The sequence below is a fragment of the Sminthopsis crassicaudata genome, chromosome 1, assembly GCF_048593235.1.
Source record: "Sminthopsis crassicaudata isolate SCR6 chromosome 1, ASM4859323v1, whole genome shotgun sequence".
NCBI lineage: Eukaryota > Metazoa > Chordata > Mammalia > Dasyuromorphia > Dasyuridae > Sminthopsis > Sminthopsis crassicaudata.
In genome coordinates, this window is record NC_133617.1 from 101,433,345 (window position 1) to 101,458,054 (window position 24,710).

General features: G+C 32.8%; 1 protein-coding gene across 12 annotated transcripts in view; it reads left to right on the forward strand.

The window, feature by feature from the left end:
* ASAP1 (ArfGAP with SH3 domain, ankyrin repeat and PH domain 1) overlaps positions 1 to 24,710 on the forward strand; it is a 568,420-nt gene that overhangs the window by 428,564 nt on the left and 115,146 nt on the right. For all 12 annotated transcript variants that reach the window (XM_074265489.1, XM_074265495.1, XM_074265486.1 and 9 more), the window contains 4 exons: positions 10,659 to 10,733; positions 12,119 to 12,168; positions 16,506 to 16,635; positions 17,855 to 17,940. In XM_074265489.1, the coding sequence (XP_074121590.1) occupies positions 10,659 to 10,733; positions 12,119 to 12,168; positions 16,506 to 16,635; positions 17,855 to 17,940 (341 nt within the window). The remainder of the gene's footprint in view (positions 1 to 10,658; positions 10,734 to 12,118; positions 12,169 to 16,505; positions 16,636 to 17,854; positions 17,941 to 24,710) is intronic.

Genomic DNA, 24,710 nt, shown 5'->3' on the forward strand with positions numbered 1-24,710 from the left:
TATTGATTTTTTTTATTCAGAATTTACAAAGTACAAATTTAAATTTAAAAGAATATTTAGGAGAGAAAATAACTTGAATTATTGAGCCCCTTAAAGAACCTCTTCTCTTAGATTCTAAGCTTCTTTTTTTTTCCCTTAGGGGCAAACCAATTAGTTTACTTCTTATCATGATTTTGACACCTGAGTTGAATAGTGCCAATGTTTCTTTTTTTGGACTTTTTTTTCTAATTACTTCACAGTACACCCTATTCTACTGATTGGTCAGCTCTACTTAGAAAGACTTTGCTTGTATCAATTAAGTGAATCTTTCCTTCCTTTTAATTTTTTTTTTTTCTCTGAAGCAATTGGGGTTAAGTGACTTGCCCAGGATCACACAGCTAAGAAGTATTAAATGTCTGAGAACAGATTTGAACTCAGGTTCTCCTGACTTCAGGGCTGGTGCTCTATTCATTCCTCCTAATTTCTATTCATTGGTCCTAGTTTTGGTTTCTTATCAACACAGAAAAGATCTTTTCCTATTATCCTTTATGGATTTGAAGACAGTGATCACTCTTTTCCCTTTAGTTTTTCTTCTTTCGATTCTTCACCATCTTAGGCAGCTTCTTCCCTTGGAAAGCCTTCTCTTTTATCAGTGATTATGTCATTAGCAATCAGTTGTTGATAGACTTAGACAAGGTCAAGTTTCATAAATACTTTCCTAACAAGAAGAACTGCCTGTTGATTGTAGATACTTGATTAAAATTCCTTATTAGCCATGGATTTGTACACTATCAGACACATGCTTCCAGGAGGTGAATGACAGAAATATGCCATAAACATAGGATCTTTTATATTCATAGCAAAATATGAATACCTAGGTAACCCAAAAAAAACCCAAAACTAAAACTAAACTGGAAACAAACATGGTGTCCATTTATTGAGGTAGCTGATCAAATAATGACATATGAATGTTGTTGTTATTCAGTCATGTCCAATCTTTCATGACTTTATTGGAGGTTTGTTGCTTCCTTCTCCAATTCATTTTACAAAGAGGAAACTGAGACAAACAGGATTAAGTGACTTGCCCAGGGTTACACATCTAGTAAGTATCTGGGACTGGACTTGAACTGAGGTCTTCCTGGTTTCATTCTAGTGCACTATCCATTGAGTCATCTATATCTGAATGTAATGAAATATTTACAATAAAGAAATGTATCACCTTTTGAGGCTCCATATTCCAGCTATTCAGAGTGGAATGGATCTTTTCAAAAAGAGTAGGATTCCCTACTTTTTAAAGATCTTCAAAGGCTAGACAACCATTTGCTGATTTTTTTTTTTAATTCTTTTTGTGTATTGGTTGGACTAGATGGGCTTTGAAGTCTCTAACAAATCTCAAAATCTATTATCCTGTGAAACAATTAATATGAGGAATTTAGAGAAACATTGGAAGCTTTTAAGAAGGGATGTAGCATAAAGAAAGAACTATCACTATGTAGAGTATCCCAAAAGTCATGGTGCTTATTGATAACCCAATTAAAGCTTATTTAAGCTTTTACTAAAGCTTTAAAACTTTTGAGACAACTTATATAGTGATTGCAGTAATGTAAATGATAGCACTAACAGGCAGTAGAACTAATGGATTACAATGATGAACATCCTCTTCTCAAGGACGTTAGTCTCTAACTAGGAAGTGGAATATATAGTTTAGGGAGTAGTGACCCAGGAAGAATAGGCAATCTCACAAGCTGTGACTACAGCCACAAGGCACTAAGTAATCATACCTTTTCTAATTGTCTTATTAATATTGATTTGCCTTTATTTTCCCTGAATAAGAAGTCAGATTGGCAGATGGGAGACTAGATATACACATAATAACTGGGCAAATGGATATGTCTGTACTTGCAGACCATGGTGTCCTTGCAGATGGAGTAACACAATATAGGACTGGCCAGCATGATGACATACTTCTTAGAGAAGCATGAGATCCAAGAAAAAGGAAAGTATATAGATTAATATAGATATGTCTTCAAATATTATCACTGTGTCAGCTAGCTTTTATATATTGTACTTAAATGCTTTGTGTTTCAAGGACAAATTTTGTACAGGAGAGATGAGGTTAAGGAGAAATGAATATGATGTTTAAAATAAAAGGCAACAAGAAATATTTATAGTCTCTACAAGATCTCACTTTTCCTTTTGGCTTTAATACTTTCGTAGTGGAGGGTCACCTGATTTAGAGTTGGAAAGGGGCATTAAATGTCATATGGTCCAAACGCTTCCTTTTATGGAGAAAGGAATTGAAACCCAGAGAAATTAGGGAACTTAGACAAAATTGCACAGATAGTAATTATAATTTACCAATTATGTGAAACTGATTCAAGATTCTAATCTCTTTCTCAGACTATTTTAGTAGAATTGTTTTTTCACTTGGTTTTCCACCTTTTGTCATGTCTCTCTTCAATCCATCAAGCACACTGTTGCAAAAGTTGATCTTCCTACAGCAATGCTGTAATCATATTGCCTCCCTCAAAATTTGACCTTCATCAGTCAGTAAGCATTTTTAAAAATTTCAATAGTATTTTTATGTTTCCAATTACATGTAAAGATAGTTTTCAATATTCCTCTTTGCAAATTTTTCCCCCTTTCCTGCTCTCTCCCCCACACTGAGATGGAAAGCAATTTGATTTAAGTTAAACATCTGTAAATCTTCTAAACATATTTCCATATTTGCCATGTTGTGCAAAAAAAAAAAAATCAGATCAAAAGTGGGGAAAAAACACAAGAAAGGAAAAAATACAAACAACAACAAAAATAGATGAAACTGCTAGGCTTTGATCCACATTCAGTCTCCATAGGTCTCTCTTTGGAGGTGGATGGCATTCTTTATCTCAAGTCTATTAGAATTATCTTAGATCTACGTATTGCTGAAAAGAGTTAAATTAATCATCATTTAAACTTGCTATTATTACATACAATGTTCTCCTGGTTCTGCTCACTGCACTCAGCATCAGTTCATGTGAGTCTTTCCAGGCTCTTCTGAAATCAGCCTGCTCATTATTTTTTATACAACAATAATATTCTATTACATTCATATGTTATAATTTATTCAGCTATTCCCCAATTAATAGGCATCTGCTCAATTTCCAATTCCTCATCACCATGAAAGATCTACTACAAATATTATTGAACTTGTGGGTTCTTTTCCTTCTTTTATGATCTCTTTGGGATTCAGACCCAGCAGTGACTTTGCTATTTCAAAGGGTATACAAGGTTTTACAGCCCTTTGGGCTTATTCCAAATTGCTCTCTGAAATGGCTGGATCATTTCACAATTATGTGTTAGTGTTCCAATTTCCCCACATGCCCTCCAAGATTTGTCATTATCTTTTCCTGAGTCAGCTTAGCCAATTTGATAGATGTGAGGTGGCACAGAGTGGTTTTAATTTGCATTTCTCTACTCAATAGTGATCTAGAGCATTTTTTCATATGGCTATAGAAGGCTTTAATTTCTTTATCTGAAAACTGTCTGTTCATATCCTTTGATCACTTATCAATTGGGGAATAATTTGTATTATTATAAATTTCACTCAGTTCTCTTTATTTTAGAAATGAGGCCTTTAGTGGGCAGTTAGATGATGTAGTAGATAGAGCACTGACCCTGAAGTCAGTGGCCTGAGTTCAAATCCAGCCTCAGACATTTCACATATACTAGCTGTGTGACCTTAGCTAAGTCTCTTAGTCTCAGTTGCATCATCATCATCATCATCATCATCATCATCATCAATCTGAGTTCAGAAGTGTGGTCTTTATTAGAAACAGTGTATGTAAAAAATTATTTCCCAGTTTTCTGTTTCCCTTCTAATTTTGTCTACATTTGTTTTGCTAATATAAAACCTTTTGAATTTAATATAATCAAAATTATTCATTTTGCTTTTCCCAATGTTCTCTATTTCTTCATTGGTCATAAATTCCTCCCTTCTCCAAAGATCTCCTAGGCAAACTATTCCTTGCTCTACTAATTTTGTTTATAATATCACCCTTTTTGTCTAAATCATGACCCCATTTTGACCTTCTCTTGGTTTAGGGAATGAGATATTCTTCTATGCCTAGTTTTAGCCATATTGTTTTCCTATTTTCCCAGTGATTTTTGTCACTGGGTTCTTATCCCAGAAACTGGAGTTTTGGGTTTATCAAACAGTAAATTACTATAGTGATTGACTATTGTATCTTATGTACCTAACCTATTCCAGTAATCTATCACACTATTTCTTAGCTAATACCATATGATTCTGATGACCACTGCTCTAGGTCTGGAACAACTAAGTCACCTTCCTTTGCAGTTTTTTTCATTAATTCCCTAATTTTTCAAACTCTATAATTTTTTTTTAATTTTTTAATTTTTTTGGCAATTTGATTGGTATAACACTGAATGAGTAGATTAATTAAGGTAGAATTACCATTTTATTGTATTAGCTTGGTCTATACATGAACAATTGATATTTTCCAGGTTCTTAGATCTGACTTTATTTGTGTGGAAATAAAAGATATTTTGTAATTGTATTGATAAAATTCCTGGATTTGTCTTGGCAAGTAGACTCCCAAATATTTTATATTGCCTATAATTATTTTAAATGGAATTTCTCTTTCTATGTCTTGCTGCTGAACTTTGTTGGTAATATATAGAAATGCTGATGATTTATGTCAGTTTATTTTATATCCTGCAACTTTGCTAAAGTTGTTAATTGTTTCATATAGTTTTTCAGAGGATTCTCTAAATAAGCCATCATATCATTTGCAAAGATTGATAGTTTTGTTTCTTCATTACCTACTCTAATTCTTTCCATTTCTTTTTCCTTTTATTGCTAAAGCTAACATTTCTAGTACAATATTGAATAATAGTGGTGATAATGGGCATCCTTGTTCACCCCTGATCTTACTGCTAATGCTTCTAATTTACCTCCATTACATATAATACTTGCTAGTGTTTTGAGATATTATTTTAAGAAAAACTGATTCTTATTCAGCAAGCATTTATTAAATATTTGCTATGTGCTGAGTACAATGCTAAGCAATAGCCCTACAAAGGAATGCAAAAAGAAAAAAGTCCTTGTCCTTGAAGCTTGTATTATAATGAGAAAGACAATGTCTATTTAAGTAGACACATTTTAAAAAAACATACAAAATATACTAACTTAAATAACTTGGGGGGGAGTGGATTCTTCAATTTCCCATTCAATATCTAGCTCTAACCTACCTCTTCAGCTTTACTTCACATGATTCCTCTTTATATTCTCTACTGTCAAAACAAACTGGCCTTTCTACTGTTTCTTATACATGCCTCTGTATTCCTCCTTCCATATACTTTTGCAAATTCTGACTCTTTTATCTTGGAATGCACTCCTTCCTCACCTCTACTTCTATGAATTCCTTATTTTTTTAATGTTCAACTTCAGTTGTGTATTGTACATGAAGCCTGACTTAATTCTTTCCTCTCTTTTCCAAATACTAACGTCTTCCTCTCAAAATTGCCTTAGATCTATTTTGTACGCGTGTGTGAATACATTCATTTATTTATTGTTGGCTTTTCTCAATAAATCTAAGTGCCTTGAGGGAAGACATTGTTTAACTTGTCCTATCATCAGTGCTAGTCACAATATCTGGAGCAGATGCTTGATAAATTATTACTGTATTATTACCTCATATCCAAACTTTATTATTTTTAACCATTCTGAAAATGTCTTGTACTTTGCCAACCCCAGATCTTTCCTCATGCTACACCTTTCACCTATCCTCCATCTCTAGTTCTAGAAATCCCTCCTTTAAGATCTAATTCAAATGTCACCTTCTCCATGTATCTTTCCTGCACTTTTGTCGATATTTTCCCTCCTCTGACATCCCTTAGCATTTTTTATATCTTATCCCCTGTTGCCTTATACTATAGATATTTTTTCTATATATACTATCTTACCTATGAGAGCAGAAACTCGAGAGAATAGACTGTTTCTTATTCATCTTAGTATTCCTACAGCACATAATATGGAAGCCTTCATTAAATGGTAGGCATTCAATAAATTTTTGACTATTAGGAAGTTTTTTGTATCTTTCAAACTTTTATGTAATCCTAGCAAGCATCTGACTAAGCTCAGGTTTTCTATTTGCATTTTTCATCAGATCCAAAGGTTGAGAACCATTTTGTAAAAAGCTGTCATGTTTACTCAGTTTTAAGGGGAATGTGTTAATTTTTATGGGCCAGTTCCTCCTTCCTGTTGCAGGTATTAAAGCTTGAAGCAATTGACATTATGTGACCTGGAAAGAGACAAATAAATGTCTCACGTGTCTGAACCTCAGGATGCTGCAGCCATTGAAAAGCCTTATTCAAATTTGGTCCCTCATTAAACTAGAAGAAACTTGGCTAGGGAAGAGTCTATAAAGTAGTAAATAGTAGAGATCCATGCTCAGCCCTGCCAATCAACTCTCTGGAAATTCTAGAGTTTCTCTGAAAGTCAAAACAAGTAATTAAAAGGCAGTATTCATTAGAGAATTAAATCAAGGTGAAAATTAATAGAATCAAAATGTATATTATTAATTTGAATTATCAGTGGAGGATTAATCAGTCAACAAGCATTTATGAACACAGACCCTCTGATAGGTGTTAGGAATATAGAGAGCAATAAAACAGTCTCTGCCTTCAGAGTGCAATCTATCAGACAGGACAACACACACATAATATAAATATAAACAAAGTAAATACAAGGTATTTGAAAAGAAAGGCTTTGGCATTTGGAGAAGGAGGTGAATCAAGGATTTATGTAGAAGATAGAATCTAAACTGAGTTTTGAAGGAATTATAATTATAACCCTACTTGTTAGATTTTTAGGTTCTTAATGAAATATACTTGGCCTTATTGACAGGACTATTTTTTGAAAATATTCCCCAAGAATGTGATTTCCAAAGAGAATGAATGAATAAAAAAGAATTTATTAAACCGGATGCTAATTGCCAGGCACTCTACAAAACTCTAAACATACAAATGCAAAAAAATAAATAAATAAAACAGCCCCTCCCTTCAAGGAGCTTTCAGTATAATAGGAGAAAATAGTGCATAAAAAGAAAGTTAAAAAAGAGGTATTTACATTGTCAATAGACAGCATGGTTTAGAAATAATCAGTAAATGATGTAGAAGTCTGGTTCTAGGCGGGAGAGTCCAGGTTTCATTGTGAAGTGGATGAGGAGACCATAATATAGACTTCATAGTTTGAAAGTGTCTGAAAAGTGAAGAGCCATCCCCTGTCTAACTACTTAATCCAATGATTTTCCATACTCCTAAATGGGAATGGAGGATGTGAAGAATGATTATTTTCCCCTTTTAACCATGGTGTAATACAGAGTCTTCTGGGTCCTCTCTTTGCTATCTTAGCATAAACTTTGTTGGCTAGAAGTGGGGCCTTCCAATATCAGGCCGTATATTACGTTTTTAGTAAAAGTTGAACTGAATTATTCTCTGCTTCCTTTAAGAATAAATATAGTATGTATGAGTAAGCAGCGTGCTTCACAACCTTGCTAATAGCTCTTAAAATTTATTGCCTCACATTCATAGAATGCAGTGTCTAAATGAAGTTTATTTTGCAGTTGCCATAAATTCTAGGAGTTGTCAACATGAGGCAACCCATGAAAATAAAATAGTTGTGGTCTCAACCCATCCTAACTTAGTACTGCCTCTCCCTTCCATTCCCCACAATTTCTTCAAAGGCAGCTCCTTACCTCATCTCTTCCTTTCTTAACCATAGTTCCTTTATTTTTCTTTTTTCCTTGAAATGAAGGGAAAAGCTTTCTGCTTTAAGGGATGGGCATAAGAGGTCATTATGAGACCAACCCTCCTTCTTCTACAAGTAAATGGGATTCTTAATTTCCTGAGAATCCTTAGGAAGCCAAGGGCCTGACATATTCTCTGAAAAGACTGGGTGTTTTGTTTTTGTTTTTGTTTTTTTAATTTCACATTCTTCCCTTTAAAATTTATTCTAACACAGACAACATTCAGAAGTCTGCTGTATCTTCTTCAGGCTTTGTGCACACTAAAACATTTTTTTCTTGATTAAAACATTTACTAGAACTTTTCTGTTCTCATGGTATACAGCTTTCATAATAATATGAGAGTTGAGGTTAATTGCCCATGTTCCTAAAGGATTTTTCTAAGTTATTGTTTTGAGAAATTAAGTTTACTTCAGAGATTTTTTTTTATTTAGTTCAGTATGATCCTCCAACTGGCATAGATGTAATTTTCCTGGGATCAGCCTCGTGTTGTCACTCAAAATTTAGCAAGGCTGGTCCTCAGACAGCAGACATAAAGCCTATTTTTTGCCCCATATTCAAGAAGCCATTCCATCTTGCTATAGGAATTAACACTGGTAGGAACTTCAGAATCCCCAAATTACTACTTGACCATGGCTAGGAATGGTTTAGGGCTTTGGTAATATAGATACAAACATATGTGCTTTGTTGTTGTTATTCCGTTGTTTTCAGTCATGTTCAACTCTTTGTTATCCCATCTGGGGTTTTCTTATCAGAGGTTCTGGAGTGATTTAACATTTCCAGCTCATTTTACAAATGAGGAAACTGAGGCAAATAGAGTTAAATGATTTAGCCAAGGTCACATGGCAAATAAGTGTCTAAGGTCAGATTTGAACTCAGAAGTTGAGTCTTCCTGACTCCAGGGTTGGTACTCTATCCACTGTACCATAATTTGTATAATAATCATGCATATTCTAATGAATTCTGAATTATATTGCCAGATTATAATTGAGGCAGCTACTTTGTGTTTAGCATTGTGTTAAGGAGAAAAAATAACCCTTGTAAAGTTTTTAAGTATTTCAAAAGATCTATGATTTGCCATTGCAAATATACATAACACACATATCTATAATAATATATAATATATCTATCTATATAATATAACACATATATTATATAGATATAATATATATCTACATATGTAATATAAGATATATCTATATAATGTTATATAGATATATTATCTTGACCTATCTATATAATCATCTTGACCTCAAAGAATAATTGTTGCCCATACATGAAGACTTTCACACTTTGGGGTTTATACTCATCATCCAGAAGTCACTGTCAATTCTATGCAAAAAAAAAAAAACCCTATGGAATGCAAGTTTTTGTTCTGCAGAACATATGAATTATTGAACTAGAAATTGATCTTGGGAAAACTGTTACCTTTTTCTTTTCTTTTTTTTTTCTTTAATGTTTACTCATTTAAATACCAACTAGCATTGATCCTCTTTGTGCTCCTGCCTTACATATTGGTTAAAAATCTAGCTCATTCTTGTTCCCTCTGAGCAATGTTTCTGACATGTTTCTATGAGTGGCAAATTAGCACTTTATCTTTTTTTATTGATATAATTTGAAGGTGATCAGTTTTGAATACCAGTGCATATCATCTAAGTAGAAGTCATCTGATAATTAAGGATCAGAGAACACCCAAAAATGCCAGTCTATCTGGGAAAGTTATTAAAATTCACTGTTTTTCTGCTGTATTTCTTTAGAAATGCTTAATTTTAATGTAGAAGGTTTGATTTTTTTCCCCCTCAAATTATGCTCTGCTTTTTCATCTATTTTAATCCACATAAAGTTCTGGTTCAATTCTTATTGATTTGGAGTCAAAAAACCCTGAGACAACCTGGCCCCAACAATTTCCATTGTATACTTGACTAAGCCAGTTCTGTGACATTTGGTGGGTCACCTAACTAATTTACCTGCAACCGTTAACAGATTTCCCTGCCACTGTGGACCATGAGATTTGAAGTACTTTGTATATTCCTTCTGACCCTTTTCCATATAAATCATCTGAGACAGATGATCACTTTGCCACTAGAGGGAGTAATTATTTTGGCTACTTCCTTTTTGGCCTGATCACTATGGGATTTTTCCCCCCTTTTCAATCAGATTCACTTTCCTATGTAACAAGCTTGAAGTTTTTAGCCCTGAGATGTATTCTGAAATGTATTTTCATGTAATCATAAAGAAGGAAAAGTGAATGTCCTAAACTTGAGACTAAAGAATAGTAGAATTAGAAACTTAGAATGTCAGAACATAAGAGTATTAGAGCTAGGGGGGGAAACCAACACCTTAGAACACATTGTTAAAACTAGAAGGAACTTTAAAGAATGTGAAAGAACAAAATAAATTGTTTGAATCTTTGAAGATCATTGTGGGCCTTCTTTTTGTTTTTACAGAATATGTCATCTGTAATTGATTAATAAGCAGTTCCACCCACAAGTACAGTGGCTGATGTTACTATAGTTCTCAAATTGTGTTTTTTTTTTTAATTAAAGCTTTTTATTTTCAAAATATTTACATGAATAATTTTCGATATTTACCCCTACAAAACCCTGTGTTCTAATTTTTTTCCCTCTCTTCCTCTGTCTCTTCTCCCAGTTGACAAGTGATCCAATATATGTTGAATATGTGTAATTCCTCTATATATATTTCCACAAATATAATGCTGCTCCAGACAAATCAGATCAATAAGGGAAAAATGAGAAAGAAAAACAAAATTCAAGCAAACAACAACAAAAAGAGTGAACATACTATGTTGAAAATCACATATTTTAAAACTAAAATAAACTAACCTGGTACTCTCATTCTTTTCCCCTACAGCTCCAAGGTCTAAGCCATAATGTGATATTCACCTTGGATTCCTTGTTGAAAGGAGATTTAAAAGGAGTCAAAGGAGTAAGTGATCAACTATGTAATTTAATTTTCTTTTAAACCTATTCTTTTCTGTTACCTATTTACAGTTGAGGGAAATGCTTCTAGTCACTCAAGTTCAAAATTTTGGGAATCATCCTCAATTTTTCTATCACTTAACCCACATATAAGATCAGTTGCCAGATCTTGTCATTTCTTTCTTTAAAACGTCATTTGACGACATTGCTTTCTTTCCTCTTAAAGGGCTACCACCCTAGTTCAACCTCTTATTACTTCTTGCCTGCAATTTTGTGTTAGTTTTTTAATTGATTGATGTTCATCAAGTCTCTCTCCACTCCATTCTAGCTTGCTAAAAGTGATTTCCTTAAAATGTTGACCTGATCCTGTGACAGATCCTTCTCCTTCTCAATATACATCTATGATTTTCTATTATCTACTGCAAGGATTAAAGTTCCTTATTGGGCATCTCAAACCCTTCACAACATGGTCTCCTTCTGACCTATCGAGTCCTATTACACTCTGCTTTTCTCTATCTCTCTATGATCTGGGTCTTTGCACTGTTCCCTGGCCTGGAATAATTTTGCGTCAGTCTCTTTAGCTCTCAGATTTTCTGGCTTCCAAGACTTAATTCAGATCCCTATGTTCACCTTTCCTCACTGCAGATGTTTTCCCCAATGCTAGCTTTTCCCTTTTACTTTTAATTTTACATTTATGCTGTATCTGTGTTGTATGTACCTAGATATTTACATGTTGTTTTCCCCATTAGAATGTGAACAACTCCAGACCAGGACAGTTTTGCTTTTTTTCCCCCTTTCTTTGGGTCCTCAAGTACTAGTATAGTGTCCGGCACAGATTTATGATTTAGTTGTTTGTTAATTGATATTTAAAAGTACACCATTTCAGTTACATAACTTTAAAAGGAATTTATTTTTGAAGGTGGAACACTGAAAATTAATCATATAAAAAGTTCAGTAGCAGTGACAGTTTGAAAAGTTAGTTGACAATAAAAGAAGGGAAAAGTTGGAAATTAGGAGCTTCAGAGTGAATTGCAAAAAAGAATTACAGGAATCTAAAACTATAAGTCACTAGGCTTAGATTGTCGTTCTGGCTATATACAATTAGTCCACTATTTTATGACTGAAGCCTTAGTTTCTCTACCTATTAATAGATTCAATAATATTTATTCAACTCTGTCATTCATATGGGGGTTGTTCTAAAGATTAAATGAAGGTCATCTTCTTGCAGTAAATATGCTTGAAAATCATAAACTGCTATATACATATACATAATGATACCAATGCCCATACGTGTGTGTGTGTGTGTGTGTGTGAACAGCTTTAGAACCCCTGCTTCAAAATTATCTTGAAAAAAAGATAAACATAATTTCAATATATTTTCTATTTCCTAAGGACCTTAAGAAGCCATTTGACAAAGCTTGGAAAGATTATGAGACCAAATTGTAAGTATCTTTTACTCAAGCATCATTTTTGTAAGGGGAAAGTGATTGTTAAGTGGCAAACAATTAGATTTTGACTATTTTTTCTTGTTTAATACATGCCAATGTTATAAAAATCTTTGTTATGTTTTTGGTCAGTTTAAGAAACCTGGCAAAGTTTCCTGCCATTTATATTTCATTGGACACACAACTGATATCATTTTTTAATGATGGAAATTATATTCTTTAATGAATTGACATTTATGGACTAAGAGTATATCTTGCTGTGGCTATATAATATTTAATCATATTTTCTATTATGTAATGGGGGAAAAAATAATCTGGGTAGCTAGTTTGGTGTGAACATGTCCACTTGTGGTATTTCACTGAGTTTGGAGCAAGTACTATATATTGTAGATACACAGTCTAGATAATATAGGTATATCTGATAAACTCCCACTAGGTACCAGTGATACTAAATAGACCTAGGCCTTTTGGAGAGCCAGGGTAAAAATCTTAGGATAGCTGCTAATCCTGGCCATAAATTTTATCGATTAAGATAAGAATATAAAAAATATAATAAAAAGGCAGCAGTAACAACAGTATGAAAACAGATGCAAAAAAAAAAATCAGGTAGAGTTAATTTTTGAGCTATTTTCACCATTATTTATGTAATAAGCTTTGTCTTTCTGCATGTTTTAGGAATATTTTTGTGTTTTGATGGTTGCAATTCTAAAGCAACTAAGAAGCAAAAGATTCTGGTAACATTTCTAAATATGCAAATTAATACAGTGAATCAGAAATAGTACTCAATTTGAGATTTATTTTGATTAATCAGTTACCACTTGTTCCATAATGCTGGTTGCTAAAGAAATGAATTGGAAAGGTAAAAGAAAGAGTTGAAGGGAAAACAAATAAAGGTGAGCCATAAAGCCCTTTTTATTTCAGTTCTTCTGGTTAAAAATCTTTCCAATATGTCTTCAAGTCTACTTTCTTGGTTATGGTGGTATATTAGTGAGCATAATTATATCTTTGATGATTGAAGATCTTATATTTCACAATATCATTTCATTGTCACTACTCATTACCCAGGATGGAAGATGGAGCAAATAGGGATTAAGCATGTACTAGTCATAGGCTATTTCTTGGAAGTTGTTTTTTTTTTTTTTTTTTTTTTTTTTTTTTTAAGGAACATTCTTGCTTTCATATTTACCTCTTAAGAGTTTAGTGCATATTGTCTTTCTTCCCAGGTTACTTGTACCTTCTGAATCCAATTCTTCCTATGCAATAAGAAATTCGATTCTGCACACATGTATTGTATTTAGGATATACAATAACATATTTAACATGTATGGGATTGTCTATCATCTAGGGGAGGGGGTAGAGGGAAGGAGGGGAAAATTCGGAACGAAGTGAATACAAGGGATAATGTTGTAAAAAAAAATTTACCTATGCATATGTACTGTCAAAAAATTATAATTATAAAATTAATAATAATAATAAAAAGTTTAGTGCAAAGGGGGCAAAAAAGTCTGGCTTACTCAGGGGTTCTTATTAAATCATGATTTTATGCTACATTTTAACAACATAACTTCTTACTAATAAAGTATATCTCCCTAAAGAGAATCCAAGTTTTGGAGGAATATATGTTAAAGATGAGTTTGGGGACAGTGTTAGATAGTGAAAAGTGTATATAGGATTACGACTCAGAAGACTTTGTTTCTGATTTATACAAAAACACTGTAAAGACTAACAACTTTGGAAAGCTATAGAACTCTCATCAGTGAAATGACCAAGCATGATACCAGAAGATGGATAAGGAATCTGTGCTATCAACTTCCTAATGATGACGATAGATTTAAAATTCAGAATAAAGCATAACATTTTTAGACATGGATAATATGGAAATAATTTTGCTTAACTATCCACAGTTATTAAAAAGTTTTTTTTTTCTTCTAAATTGAGGAATGGGGTGGAAGAAAAAAAATAAATGCTTGAGTCTTTTCTATTATACATAGAAGAGATGTTCCTGTTCTACTTTTGTGGTTCAATTTTCTGTTTCAAAATGGCTAAGGCTATCTTTTTAGCTCCCCATATGGTTATTTGAAGGAATATGAGAAAGTACATGAAACCCTTTTCAAGAATATAAGTATAAAAACTTTTATCTAAATGTAAGATATTGTTTCTAAATATCTATTGTTTGATTAGTTATTACCTCAGAGCAATAGCATGGATGTTATGCAGTTATAAAAACGAAACAATGCACTCCATATACTTATATAGTCTCCTTTCACTCCTGTCATTCATACCAATGGGATAAGGTCACAGAGTGATTTATTATTTTTGTATTATAATTGCTATTCCTCCCAGAGCCAGCCTGAAACAATGGTTTTTTGAGTCAGATTATCTGGGCTCAAATGCTGCTCATCAGTTTTTTAACTGTTTCCAGTCTTTTCATGACCCCATTTGGGATTTTCTTGGCAGATATGAGAGTGTTTGCCATTTCCTTCTCCAGCTCATTTCACAGATAAGGAAACTGAGGCAAACAGGGTTAAGTGACACATATCTAGTAACTGTCTGAAGTCTTCCAAATCCCAGACCCTGTACTCTATACCACCTAACTGCCCTTTTTAGTGCTTATATAACCTTGATTAAAGTAATTTATTTTTATGGGCTTTATTTTTGCTCATTTATAAAATGGATGTGAAGGAGGGGAGGAGAGGATCTTTGCTTCCTTGTAGGTTTTCTTTTCTACATTGTGCATTTTTAAAAATTAATTCCTTTTTCCCCCTTTTCATCTCCCCAACATCCCCCAAGAAGGCTGCAATAAGGCACAGATATATTTATGTATCTTAATTCTATGAGGTTAAAGATTTAAATATTCCTATCCTTATTTTACAAATGTAGAATGTGGGGGGCAAAAATATTAAGCAAAAAAAGGAAAAAAATTATTAAACGACCCAACAAATTTTACATAAAATCAGGAAAATCTGGATTTGAGTTGTACTATGATACTTGTGCTAATCTAAATAAGTCATTTAATCTTTATATGACTTCAATTTTCTCATCTGTAAAATGCAGATAACAATAGTTGGAAGTGCTTACTTTATTGAACTAAGTAAAAAGTGTTTTTGTAAATCTTATAATACTACATAAAATGTCAACATAAATATCTTTAAATAATAATAATAGCTAACGTTTATATGGTATCTGCTATGTGCCAGGCAGTATGTTAAGTATTTTACAAATATTTTATCATTTAATTCTCATAACAACTCTGAGAGGTAAGAGCCATTATTATTCCCACTTTACAGATGAGGAGACTGAGGCAAACCAAAGTAACTTCCCTAAGGTTACACAGAATAAGGGTGTAAAAATTTGAACTCAGATCAACTTATCTCTAGGTCCAGTGATTTATCCATTGCACCATCTAATTGCCCCAAAGTTGTACATTGGTATATTTCTCATTTAAAGATTAGCTTGTCAACTCCTTGAGGACCTGACTCATAATAAGTATTTTCCATGTGTTGACTAATTATTTAGTGGATAAAACAAAATTACACTGGATCTTAATAATAAACAGAAAATTAGAAGGGGAAAAGCACCAAAAAATAAGAGAATTTGAGAGGGGATTTTTTTTCCCCCTTAGGATAAGTCTAACTTTTTGTCCTAGAGTCTCACTTATCTACCTGACATGGCATAAAGTATCATTGAATTCAGCTACAAATTAACTAATCCTTAAAATAAGTACAGAGGAAAAGAACAACAAAAAACTGCAATGTATTAATAGAGCCATATAGGAGAAACTCTTGAGGAAAGATGAGGGATAGTTCCTGGAGTAGTTGGCATTGAATAAGTTGAGCAGGAGAGGGTTTTGTTGGTTTGGTTTTTTAACCTTCACATTTTTATAGTGTTTTTAAATTTGCAAAGCCCTTTCCTTACAGAAATGTTGTGATTATGAAGAAATTAGAATTGGAATGACCTTACAGGTCATTCATTCCAACCCTTTTCATTGGCAGAATTAGGAACCAAAGCCAGGTCCTTTGACTTCAGATCATTTTTCCCCCTACTGAACCATGCTCTCTTTATTTCAGTTTTTGTATGACAGCAATCCTCATATAAGTCTTATCTCCACAACTTAATTGTAAATTCATGAAGAGTCCTTTACTTATTAGTCTCTCTTTTAATACCTTGTACATAAGAAGTGATTAATAATTATCTATTGAATTAAGATGGACAATGGATGTCAGGTTAACTCAATTCAGCTCTTGTGAAATTTGTAAGTGAAAAATGACTTTTTAAAGTGAAAAGTAGTAGTAATGTCCTTTAAAAGATTATGGTCTCATCTACTTTAATTACAGTACAAAAATTGAAAAAGAAAAAAGAGAACATGCAAAACAGCACGGGATGATCCGCACAGAGATAACAGGAGCAGAAATAGCTGAAGAAATGGAGAAAGAAAGGCGCCTATTTCAGCTCCAGATGTGTGAAGTAAGAAAAGATTTCCTAAAAGATAATTTGCCTAGAATTGTAATTGGTATCTTTTCCTTACTGCTAATCAACAGTTTTTTATTTGGTTAAAAAAAATCGCTAGGTATCTTTGATTATGAAATAAAAAGATTACTTTGAATATTTCACTCTCCCTTTTATCATGGCTAGAACTTAAAAGGGATTTTTGAGGTAATCTAGTCCAATCCTGTCATTTTACTGATAAAGGAACTGAGGTTTTGAGAAGGGAGCTGATTAGCCCAGGGTCACACCTTAAATAAATGCTAAAGCTAGGATTCTAATTCCTATAGTTAGGACATGGTACTGACTATCCACCATAAACAGCTGTGAAATTAGTATGGAATAGTTATACAGTGTTAGGTTCCTATCTGAGCTCAGCTAATAGCTACCTATATAACTCTAGACAAGTCAGGTGACTTCTCTGGGTCTAAGTTTCTTTATTTGTGAAATAAGCAGATTGGACTAAATAAACCCTAAGAGTCCTTTTAACTTCAAATTCTGTGAATTCTGTTGAAATCAGTCACAGAAGCCAAAGAAGGAATGTCATGGAATTCTTTTTCTCAGTCTTCAGGTTGCAGTCGGTCAGGATATCTTTAGAATGCTTAAAAATAAAAGCAAAAAAGAGGAATTAATTGGGTGAGAACCTGAATGCTGCTTGTTAAGCTGCTGGATGATTGTGGGAACAGTCTGGGGTGGGTTGAGCACTGTGTGTGAAAGGTGAATGCTGGATTTTTACAAGTTATGTGTTTTCTAAAATATTTCCAATTGTTTGTTGGCATGTTGTTGTTGGTTTTTTTTTTTTAACCATATGCCCAATTTGTTCAGAAAAATACAATATCCATTTTTTAAAAATCAGAGTTTGTAACATAAGAAATGACAAAAGCATGCCCTATTAAGCTACATGAGAGGAAAAAAATGGATTTCTGATCATTCTGGAATGTTTTTGCTGTGTTTGACTTTAACTTGTCAAATGAACTAATTTTAGTATTTAAAAAATGCTAACAACTTAATCACTCAGTTTATTTGGTGTACTCTTGATTCATTGTTATGCCAAATCAGCATTCCTTAAATGGAACTGTGAAGATTTACTAGTTAACAGTGTCTCTAGTTGTATGGATTAAAAGCTGGTGCTCTACCATCTGAAGGCAAATGAAGACATAGCCTGTAATTACCAACATCAAGTTCTGTTTTATTTCCACAGTATCTCATTAAAGTTAATGAAATCAAGACAAAAAAGGGTGTTGACCTACTCCAGAATCTTATAAAGTATTATCATGCACAATGCAAGTAAGTAAAATCCTCTCATCTTTCTGTAGTGTTCTAATTGAATCCAAGTTTGTTCCTTGATTTGTGCTTTCAGTCTTCTTTTTTGTCATCAGAGATATCTCTCATTTTGCATGTTCCCCTTGGAGAAACCTGGAGCCAACAAGTAGAACAGTCAGATTTTAGGTGTCTATAAAGAACTTTTTTAGTTAGTAATATTTGAAATTGCAAGATCTTGTAAAGTATAATGGTTTTATGAAAATTTCCTTTGTAACTGTGCCGCAGATTCTACCTATCTTATTGGTTTAACTATAGATCTTACTTTTTCTTAACCACATTGACCTCCTCAGAAGCAGTCAAAACAATAACTACAATTTCCCTATTGATCCCTGGCATACAGTAAGGCCTCCTATGCCAGATATCCCTATTGCTGAAGTTAACAAGGTTAAGCAAACAGACTTTTCTTTCTCTAATTCTGGGACTGCTTCCCTCTCTAACCAGTCCTTTTAGAGAACAGCATCTTATTTTCTTTTGTCTTCAATTCCTCTGGCCAAGAGATAGGGGTGATTTGGAGATCCCTGGGAACCAACACCCCTGAAGAGTTTATTCTTTGACTCAGTGCTGGGGTCCCCATATGTCACTTGGAGATAGATAATGTGGAGGTTGGAGCTCAATGTCCCAGAGTCAAAAAGGAGACAGGAAGGGGTAGAAGATTCAGTGGAACTGTAGAATTTACAAAGAAGCTGATCCATTTAAGGATATGGTGAATAGAATTAGGGAAAGGACATGTAGAAATGATCCAATTTATTATCTTCCATAGCTGTGAAAGTGCCAATATCCAATATTTGTTTATCTTTCCAACTGACACCATTTTTCTGAGTTCACTTTGTTTGTACATATATACACACATTTTTGTGTTACAGAAAAATATGCATTTACTATTTTAAAAATTAATCAAAATTTGATTAAGCATCTGCTATTTGTTAAGCACTGGGGATTCAGTGACAAAAAATTAATCAGTCCCCTTTTGCAAAAACCTTACATTGTATCAGTAGACACAGTGTATAAATATAGTAAATAAGCATACAAAACATATACATACACCGAATAAATAATAGTTAATTTGAGGGAGGGAGGCTTTATGAGCTGTGAATATATCAGGAAAAGCTCTATATAGAAGTTTGTGGCAAACAAGGTTTTTTAGGAGTTGGAGACAAGGAGGAATGTTTATTGCAAATATAACTTTTTAATATGGCAGTTATAGTGCTATTTTTTTTTTTCCTTTTAAAAATTTCTTATTTAAGGCAAGGTCTATAGAATCCAAAACCTGGGATCTAGTCTGAATTGGATAACAGTGGAAAAAATAGTAAATTTGGAACCAAAGAACATGAAGTCAAATTCTTTCTTTGCTGCTTACTAGATTTATGAGCTAGGGCAGATACTTTCTATCCTCTGGGCTTCAGGTTCCTTTTATGTGAAATTAAATAGTTGAACTAGATAATCTTTAAGATCTCTTCCAATTCTAAATCCGTGATTCATCAACTTATTTAATCTCTCTGAGTCTCAGGTCTAAGGGATCATTCTTTGAAGAAAACATCTTGTCAGTTCTTAGTAATCCTACACTAAAACAGTGATCCTTTATGAAAGAAGAGTATTTACAAAAGAGAGTATCACAGTGCTAAAAGACCTTAAAACATCATCTTCTTGTCCAGTTGTTTTCAGATGTGTCTACCTTTTGGTGATCCCATTTGAGGTTTTCTTGGCAAAGTTCTTGTGGTTTGCCATTTCTTTCTCCAGCTTATTTTACAGATGAGTAAAATGAGGCAAATAACATTGAGTAATTTGCCAAGGGTCATAAAACTAACAAATGTCTGAGATCAGATTTGAATTCGGGAAGACAAACTTTATCACTCTATCCATTATACCCTGGCTACCTCTGAAACTACATCAGATCCATTCCAATTATATTCAGACAGATCTCACTGAAAATAATAGGAGAAAGAACTGGAAGGGATCTCTAAAAAATGGAAATAGAACCTCTCAAATAACTTCTTTTGTTTATTAATAACCTTTATATCTAGTGACATATCGGGAAAAGTGCAAGATCTAGAGTTAAAGAGATGTGTTTTCTAATTCCAGCCTCAGCACTTTGTAGCTGTGTAGATGTGGGCAGATCGCTCTAAGGGCCTCAAATTCCCTCATCTATAAAATGGGGATAATGATATTTTCACTACCTATTTCACAGAACTCTTATGAGAAATGTACTTCATAAATCTAAAAACACTATGGAAATACAAGCTATTATTATCTTATTATGTATTGTAATGTGTTGAAAGTAACTTGGTAGTGCAAAAAAATCCTGGCTTGGAAATCAGAGAACCTAGATCCGTATTCTGTCTTTGTGATTTATTTTCTGTGTTATTTTGGATAAGTCACTTAACTTCCTCAATTTCCTCATCTATAAAATGAGAGGGTTGAACTAGAAGGCCTTCAAGATCCATTCCAGCTCCAAATCAATAAGCCTTTCAAATAAATAAGTTACCATTAATAACATTTTTTCTTGTTTTTGAATGACAATAAAAACAGAAGTAAGATATTGTTTTGGAAGATTGATGAATCAACTAGTAATTTTCTCTAATGAGAGTGGATAGGTAATGATAGCATTTTAACTTTCTCTTCAAGAAAAACAATTGATTAATCATACTAATGTTCCTCTAAGGGAGAGAGAGGGAGCATGGCCTACTATAGCAGCTCTCAGAGTATATAGGCTGCAGATCCCTGAGGGGGCAGGGCCTACAACTTCCCTTCAGAGAGCCCATGAGGTCAAAATTGATTTTACAATAATACTAAAAATTGTTTGTTTATTAAAATATTCCCCCTCCTAACTACATATTTGTGTGAGAAGAGATTTTCTTTATGGACTTCAACATAAACCACGTATCATTACAGATTGAATGCAGAATCAAATAAGAAAATTCATTTGTCTTTTTTAAGTCACATATTAGATATTTGCAAAAATGGTGTTTTGTTTTGGAAAATATTATTAATTTTTTATTTTAAAATGTTATTTATATAAACATGTATTGGGTTTGTTTTTATTTTAAATTAAAAATGTTTTTAAATGTTACCTTTTTTCTAATTTCTAATAAATTTCTAATAGTTTTAATTTCTAATAAAGTAAATATATAGATATAATAAAGAACTTATTAGTAGTAAGTGTTTAATAACTAGAACTTAGGGAGGGAAATGTATTCATAATACCCTTTTAGGCTTACTTTGACTTATTAACATTTTTTTTCTATTACTTTCTAAAATCTGGACAATCAACAGTAAAATAAATCAATCCCTTATTGTAGTATTTGCCCATTTCTAAATGCTCACACTAAAAGTTTTAAGAGTCAATTCATATATGAGAACTGCTGGTAGGGTGAGTAGAGGACTACTTTATAGTTAAGAAAAATGGATTCTAATTATACATACTCTAATTCACATGAACAAGTCACTTAACATCCTAGTGCATCTGGTACCAAAGTGGAGGTGCTGATGTGGTGGAAGAACTTCTGTATTAATAAAACAAATCCCAGAGAAGATAAAGAGCTCATCTAAGGTCACCAAACAAAATTAGAACCAACTATCCTATGTGTCTTTCTCGTATCTCATATCATGTATGTGCATGTACATATATGTGCAAATGTGCATTTTTGTAATGTTATCATATTATATATTAATATTATGTGTCAGGCTTGCAGTCTAAAAATCTGTTTTTTTATAGCATACTTAGTATTAGTATTAATCCAAATGACTTTAATTCACTTATATAATTTCCATACTTTTTAGGCATCCTCTTCATTGTAGGCGCATTCATACAGGTCAAAATTCATGCATACTGTTTCATATTAAATAATTTAAATCATCTCTTTTATCCAAAGAGCTGTTTACTAAAATTCAATCATACCCAAAAGCAACCAAACAGCTGTGGTCATTTCTAATATTTGATGCTTATCAGCCCAATACCTTGTTTAAATAATGCAAAAGAATATGCTAATGATGTGATGAAATATTAATAATTATATTGTTAGTAATACAAAATAACCTAGAAAGAATGAATTTCTCTTGAAAAAATTATGAACATTTAACAGTATTCTGCAGCAATGCAATATAATTGATGTAGCAAGGGAAAAAATCTGTTACTAATCTCCATCAATAGAAGAAGCTTCTATATCCCAGTTAACCTTTGTCCCAGTGCTTTTTGTTATGGGGAATGGTTCTGAAGTGTTCTGAGATATGGCATTTTAGACCAACATCCATTTTGGTTTTAATTTACCAGAGGAAATTTTTGAAGAAGTTGTTTTTCATTGGTTTCTGTTTTCTTCTAAACACATTTTATTGAATTCATATTCCTGGCAATAAATAAGCTACATACTTCTCTACACTGCAGCTCTCTGGTAATGGTCTTTTTTTTTTTTTTTTTTCTTAGATTAGGAGGTTTTCCAAGATCCAAATCCCATAGGCTATCTAGTAAAGTTTGTTCAAGGTGTTTAAAAAAAAAAATCTATATACACATATATGTTATAACTTATGACCCTCCTTTAAAAAAAAAAAAAAAAAAAAAAGGAAAAACACAAATGTTTTCTAAAGGGACAAATTTTTACAGAAAAAAAATTAGAATCAAAGAAGGCCAACTTATTAAAGTCAAAATGAATCAAAGTGTCAGAATCCTTCATTGAAAAGAACCAATAAATACTTGTGGGTCAAACCTCAGAATACACCTACTCCAACCTGTATTTGAAGTGAAATTGCCTGGCAAACTGTTAGTTAGCTTCCTCTTAAAGACTCCGTGAAAGGAAATAATAACAAAAACAACAATTAATGTTTATATGGTACTTTAATATTTGTGAAACTCTTTCTATTTTTTTCTCACTTGATCCTCATAACAACCCTCTTATTATAATTACTGTTATGATTATTTATAAAGTATAGGTATAATAAGTATTATGTTTATATCTATTTTACATATGAGGAAACTAAGATTGAAAGGTTAAGTAAGAGTCACTTGACTGTAAACATCTGAAGCAGGATTTGAACTCAGCTGTAATTGTTAGGCAATTTTTCCTTAAGCAAAGAGCTAAAAATCTAATCTGCCACTTTACACAGTGCAGGCATCCATGTGGAGTGTAGTCATAAATCACAGTCTTTTAGAGCATGTCTTAAAAGGATCTGCTGAAGAAATTGGGGATGTTTAGCCCAGAAAAGGAGAGAGATAGGGGAGATATGATAGCTGTCTTCAAGTGTTTGAAAAACTGCACATAGATGAGAGATTCAATTTATCCTGCTTGTCCCAAAGGCCAGAATTAGGAACAAAAGGTAGATATTACAAAGTGGTAAATTTAGGCTTGATTTGGGAAATGGAGGAATTATCCTTAACTTGAATTTGCTGCATCTGGGTTTAATAGGTTCTCCTTATTAGAGGCCATTAGAATGACCACGTATCATCCACATGCAGAAGAAATTTATGTTCAGGTATAAGTTGAAATAGATAATATCTCATTTCTCTTCTGACTCTGAGAGTCTGTGAAGATCTAATAATTTTTAAAAAACAACAACTTTCATGCTTTTATTAAGATTTTTTTTTTTTTTTTTTTTTGCCACTAGAACACTGAAAGCTATAAGAACACAGTGTCATCAAAAGTATTTTATTTTGAAATATTCTTATCTCAGACACTTAACACTTCCTAGCTGTGTGACCCTGGGCAAGTCACTTAACCCCAGCCTCAGGGGAAAAAAAAAAAGAAATATTCTGCTTCCTCTTTAAATAAATAACCCTCAGCTAACCCCTTAACTCCAGACTGATTGAGTGTTTGTAGGGGACTGGCTAGTAGGATCATAAGGCTCATCACAGCAATTAGAGCATAGAACTCTATTGTCCATAAACTTTAGGAAAACTTTTCTTTTTCTCCCAGGAATGCTTTTCAGGCCATATAAGTTGAAGCATAGAAATTTCACACCTTTTTTTCAGAATCAAAGGGAATTGTATAATATTTGAGCAAAGGAAAGTAATTCGTTATTCTCTAAATCACCATTATGGTCTTTAAATACCATGGGGATATATGGCATATGATTGAAGATTGACTGGATTTCACTAGGCACATTTAGGAACAAATGTCACTAAGTAACTTGGATTGCCTTGGATCAATATCTAATTTAGTCAAAGCCATGAGCGTATAAATTAGATTTTCAAATTGAGGTAACAACTGATTCACTGAAGGATCATTTTTTGGATTTTGGTGTGTGTATGTATTTTTAATTTGGCAAATAATCTTCATGATATTTTCAGATAAAAGTATCTCAAAAGTTTAATTTTCATTTTCATGAGCTTTTCTAAACACTAGCTAATTTAAAGCCAATTCAGGAAGTATATGAGCAGTTGGAGGGGGTGAAAACAGTTACTTATTCCTATGGCTTTAGAATGATGAGAACCAAGTATAATGCATTCCTTTTCCCATCAATGTTAACTGTGTATTCAGCATAGCTTCAGAGACTTGATTTGATCACATATTGACTTTTAAAATAATTTCAAAACTGAAGATTCATTTAGATATGAAGTGTGAATCATATTGAAACATTTAATCAGACTTAGAATCATATTAGAAACTTATGAGCTGTGCTATTCTGTCTTAAACTTATTATATCAGAACAACATTGCCTATTGATTTAGAACTTAAGGGAACATCAACCTATTGATTTCCAGACTTAAATGTGTGGTCCTTTGCCAATAAAATATTTTAAAATTCCCT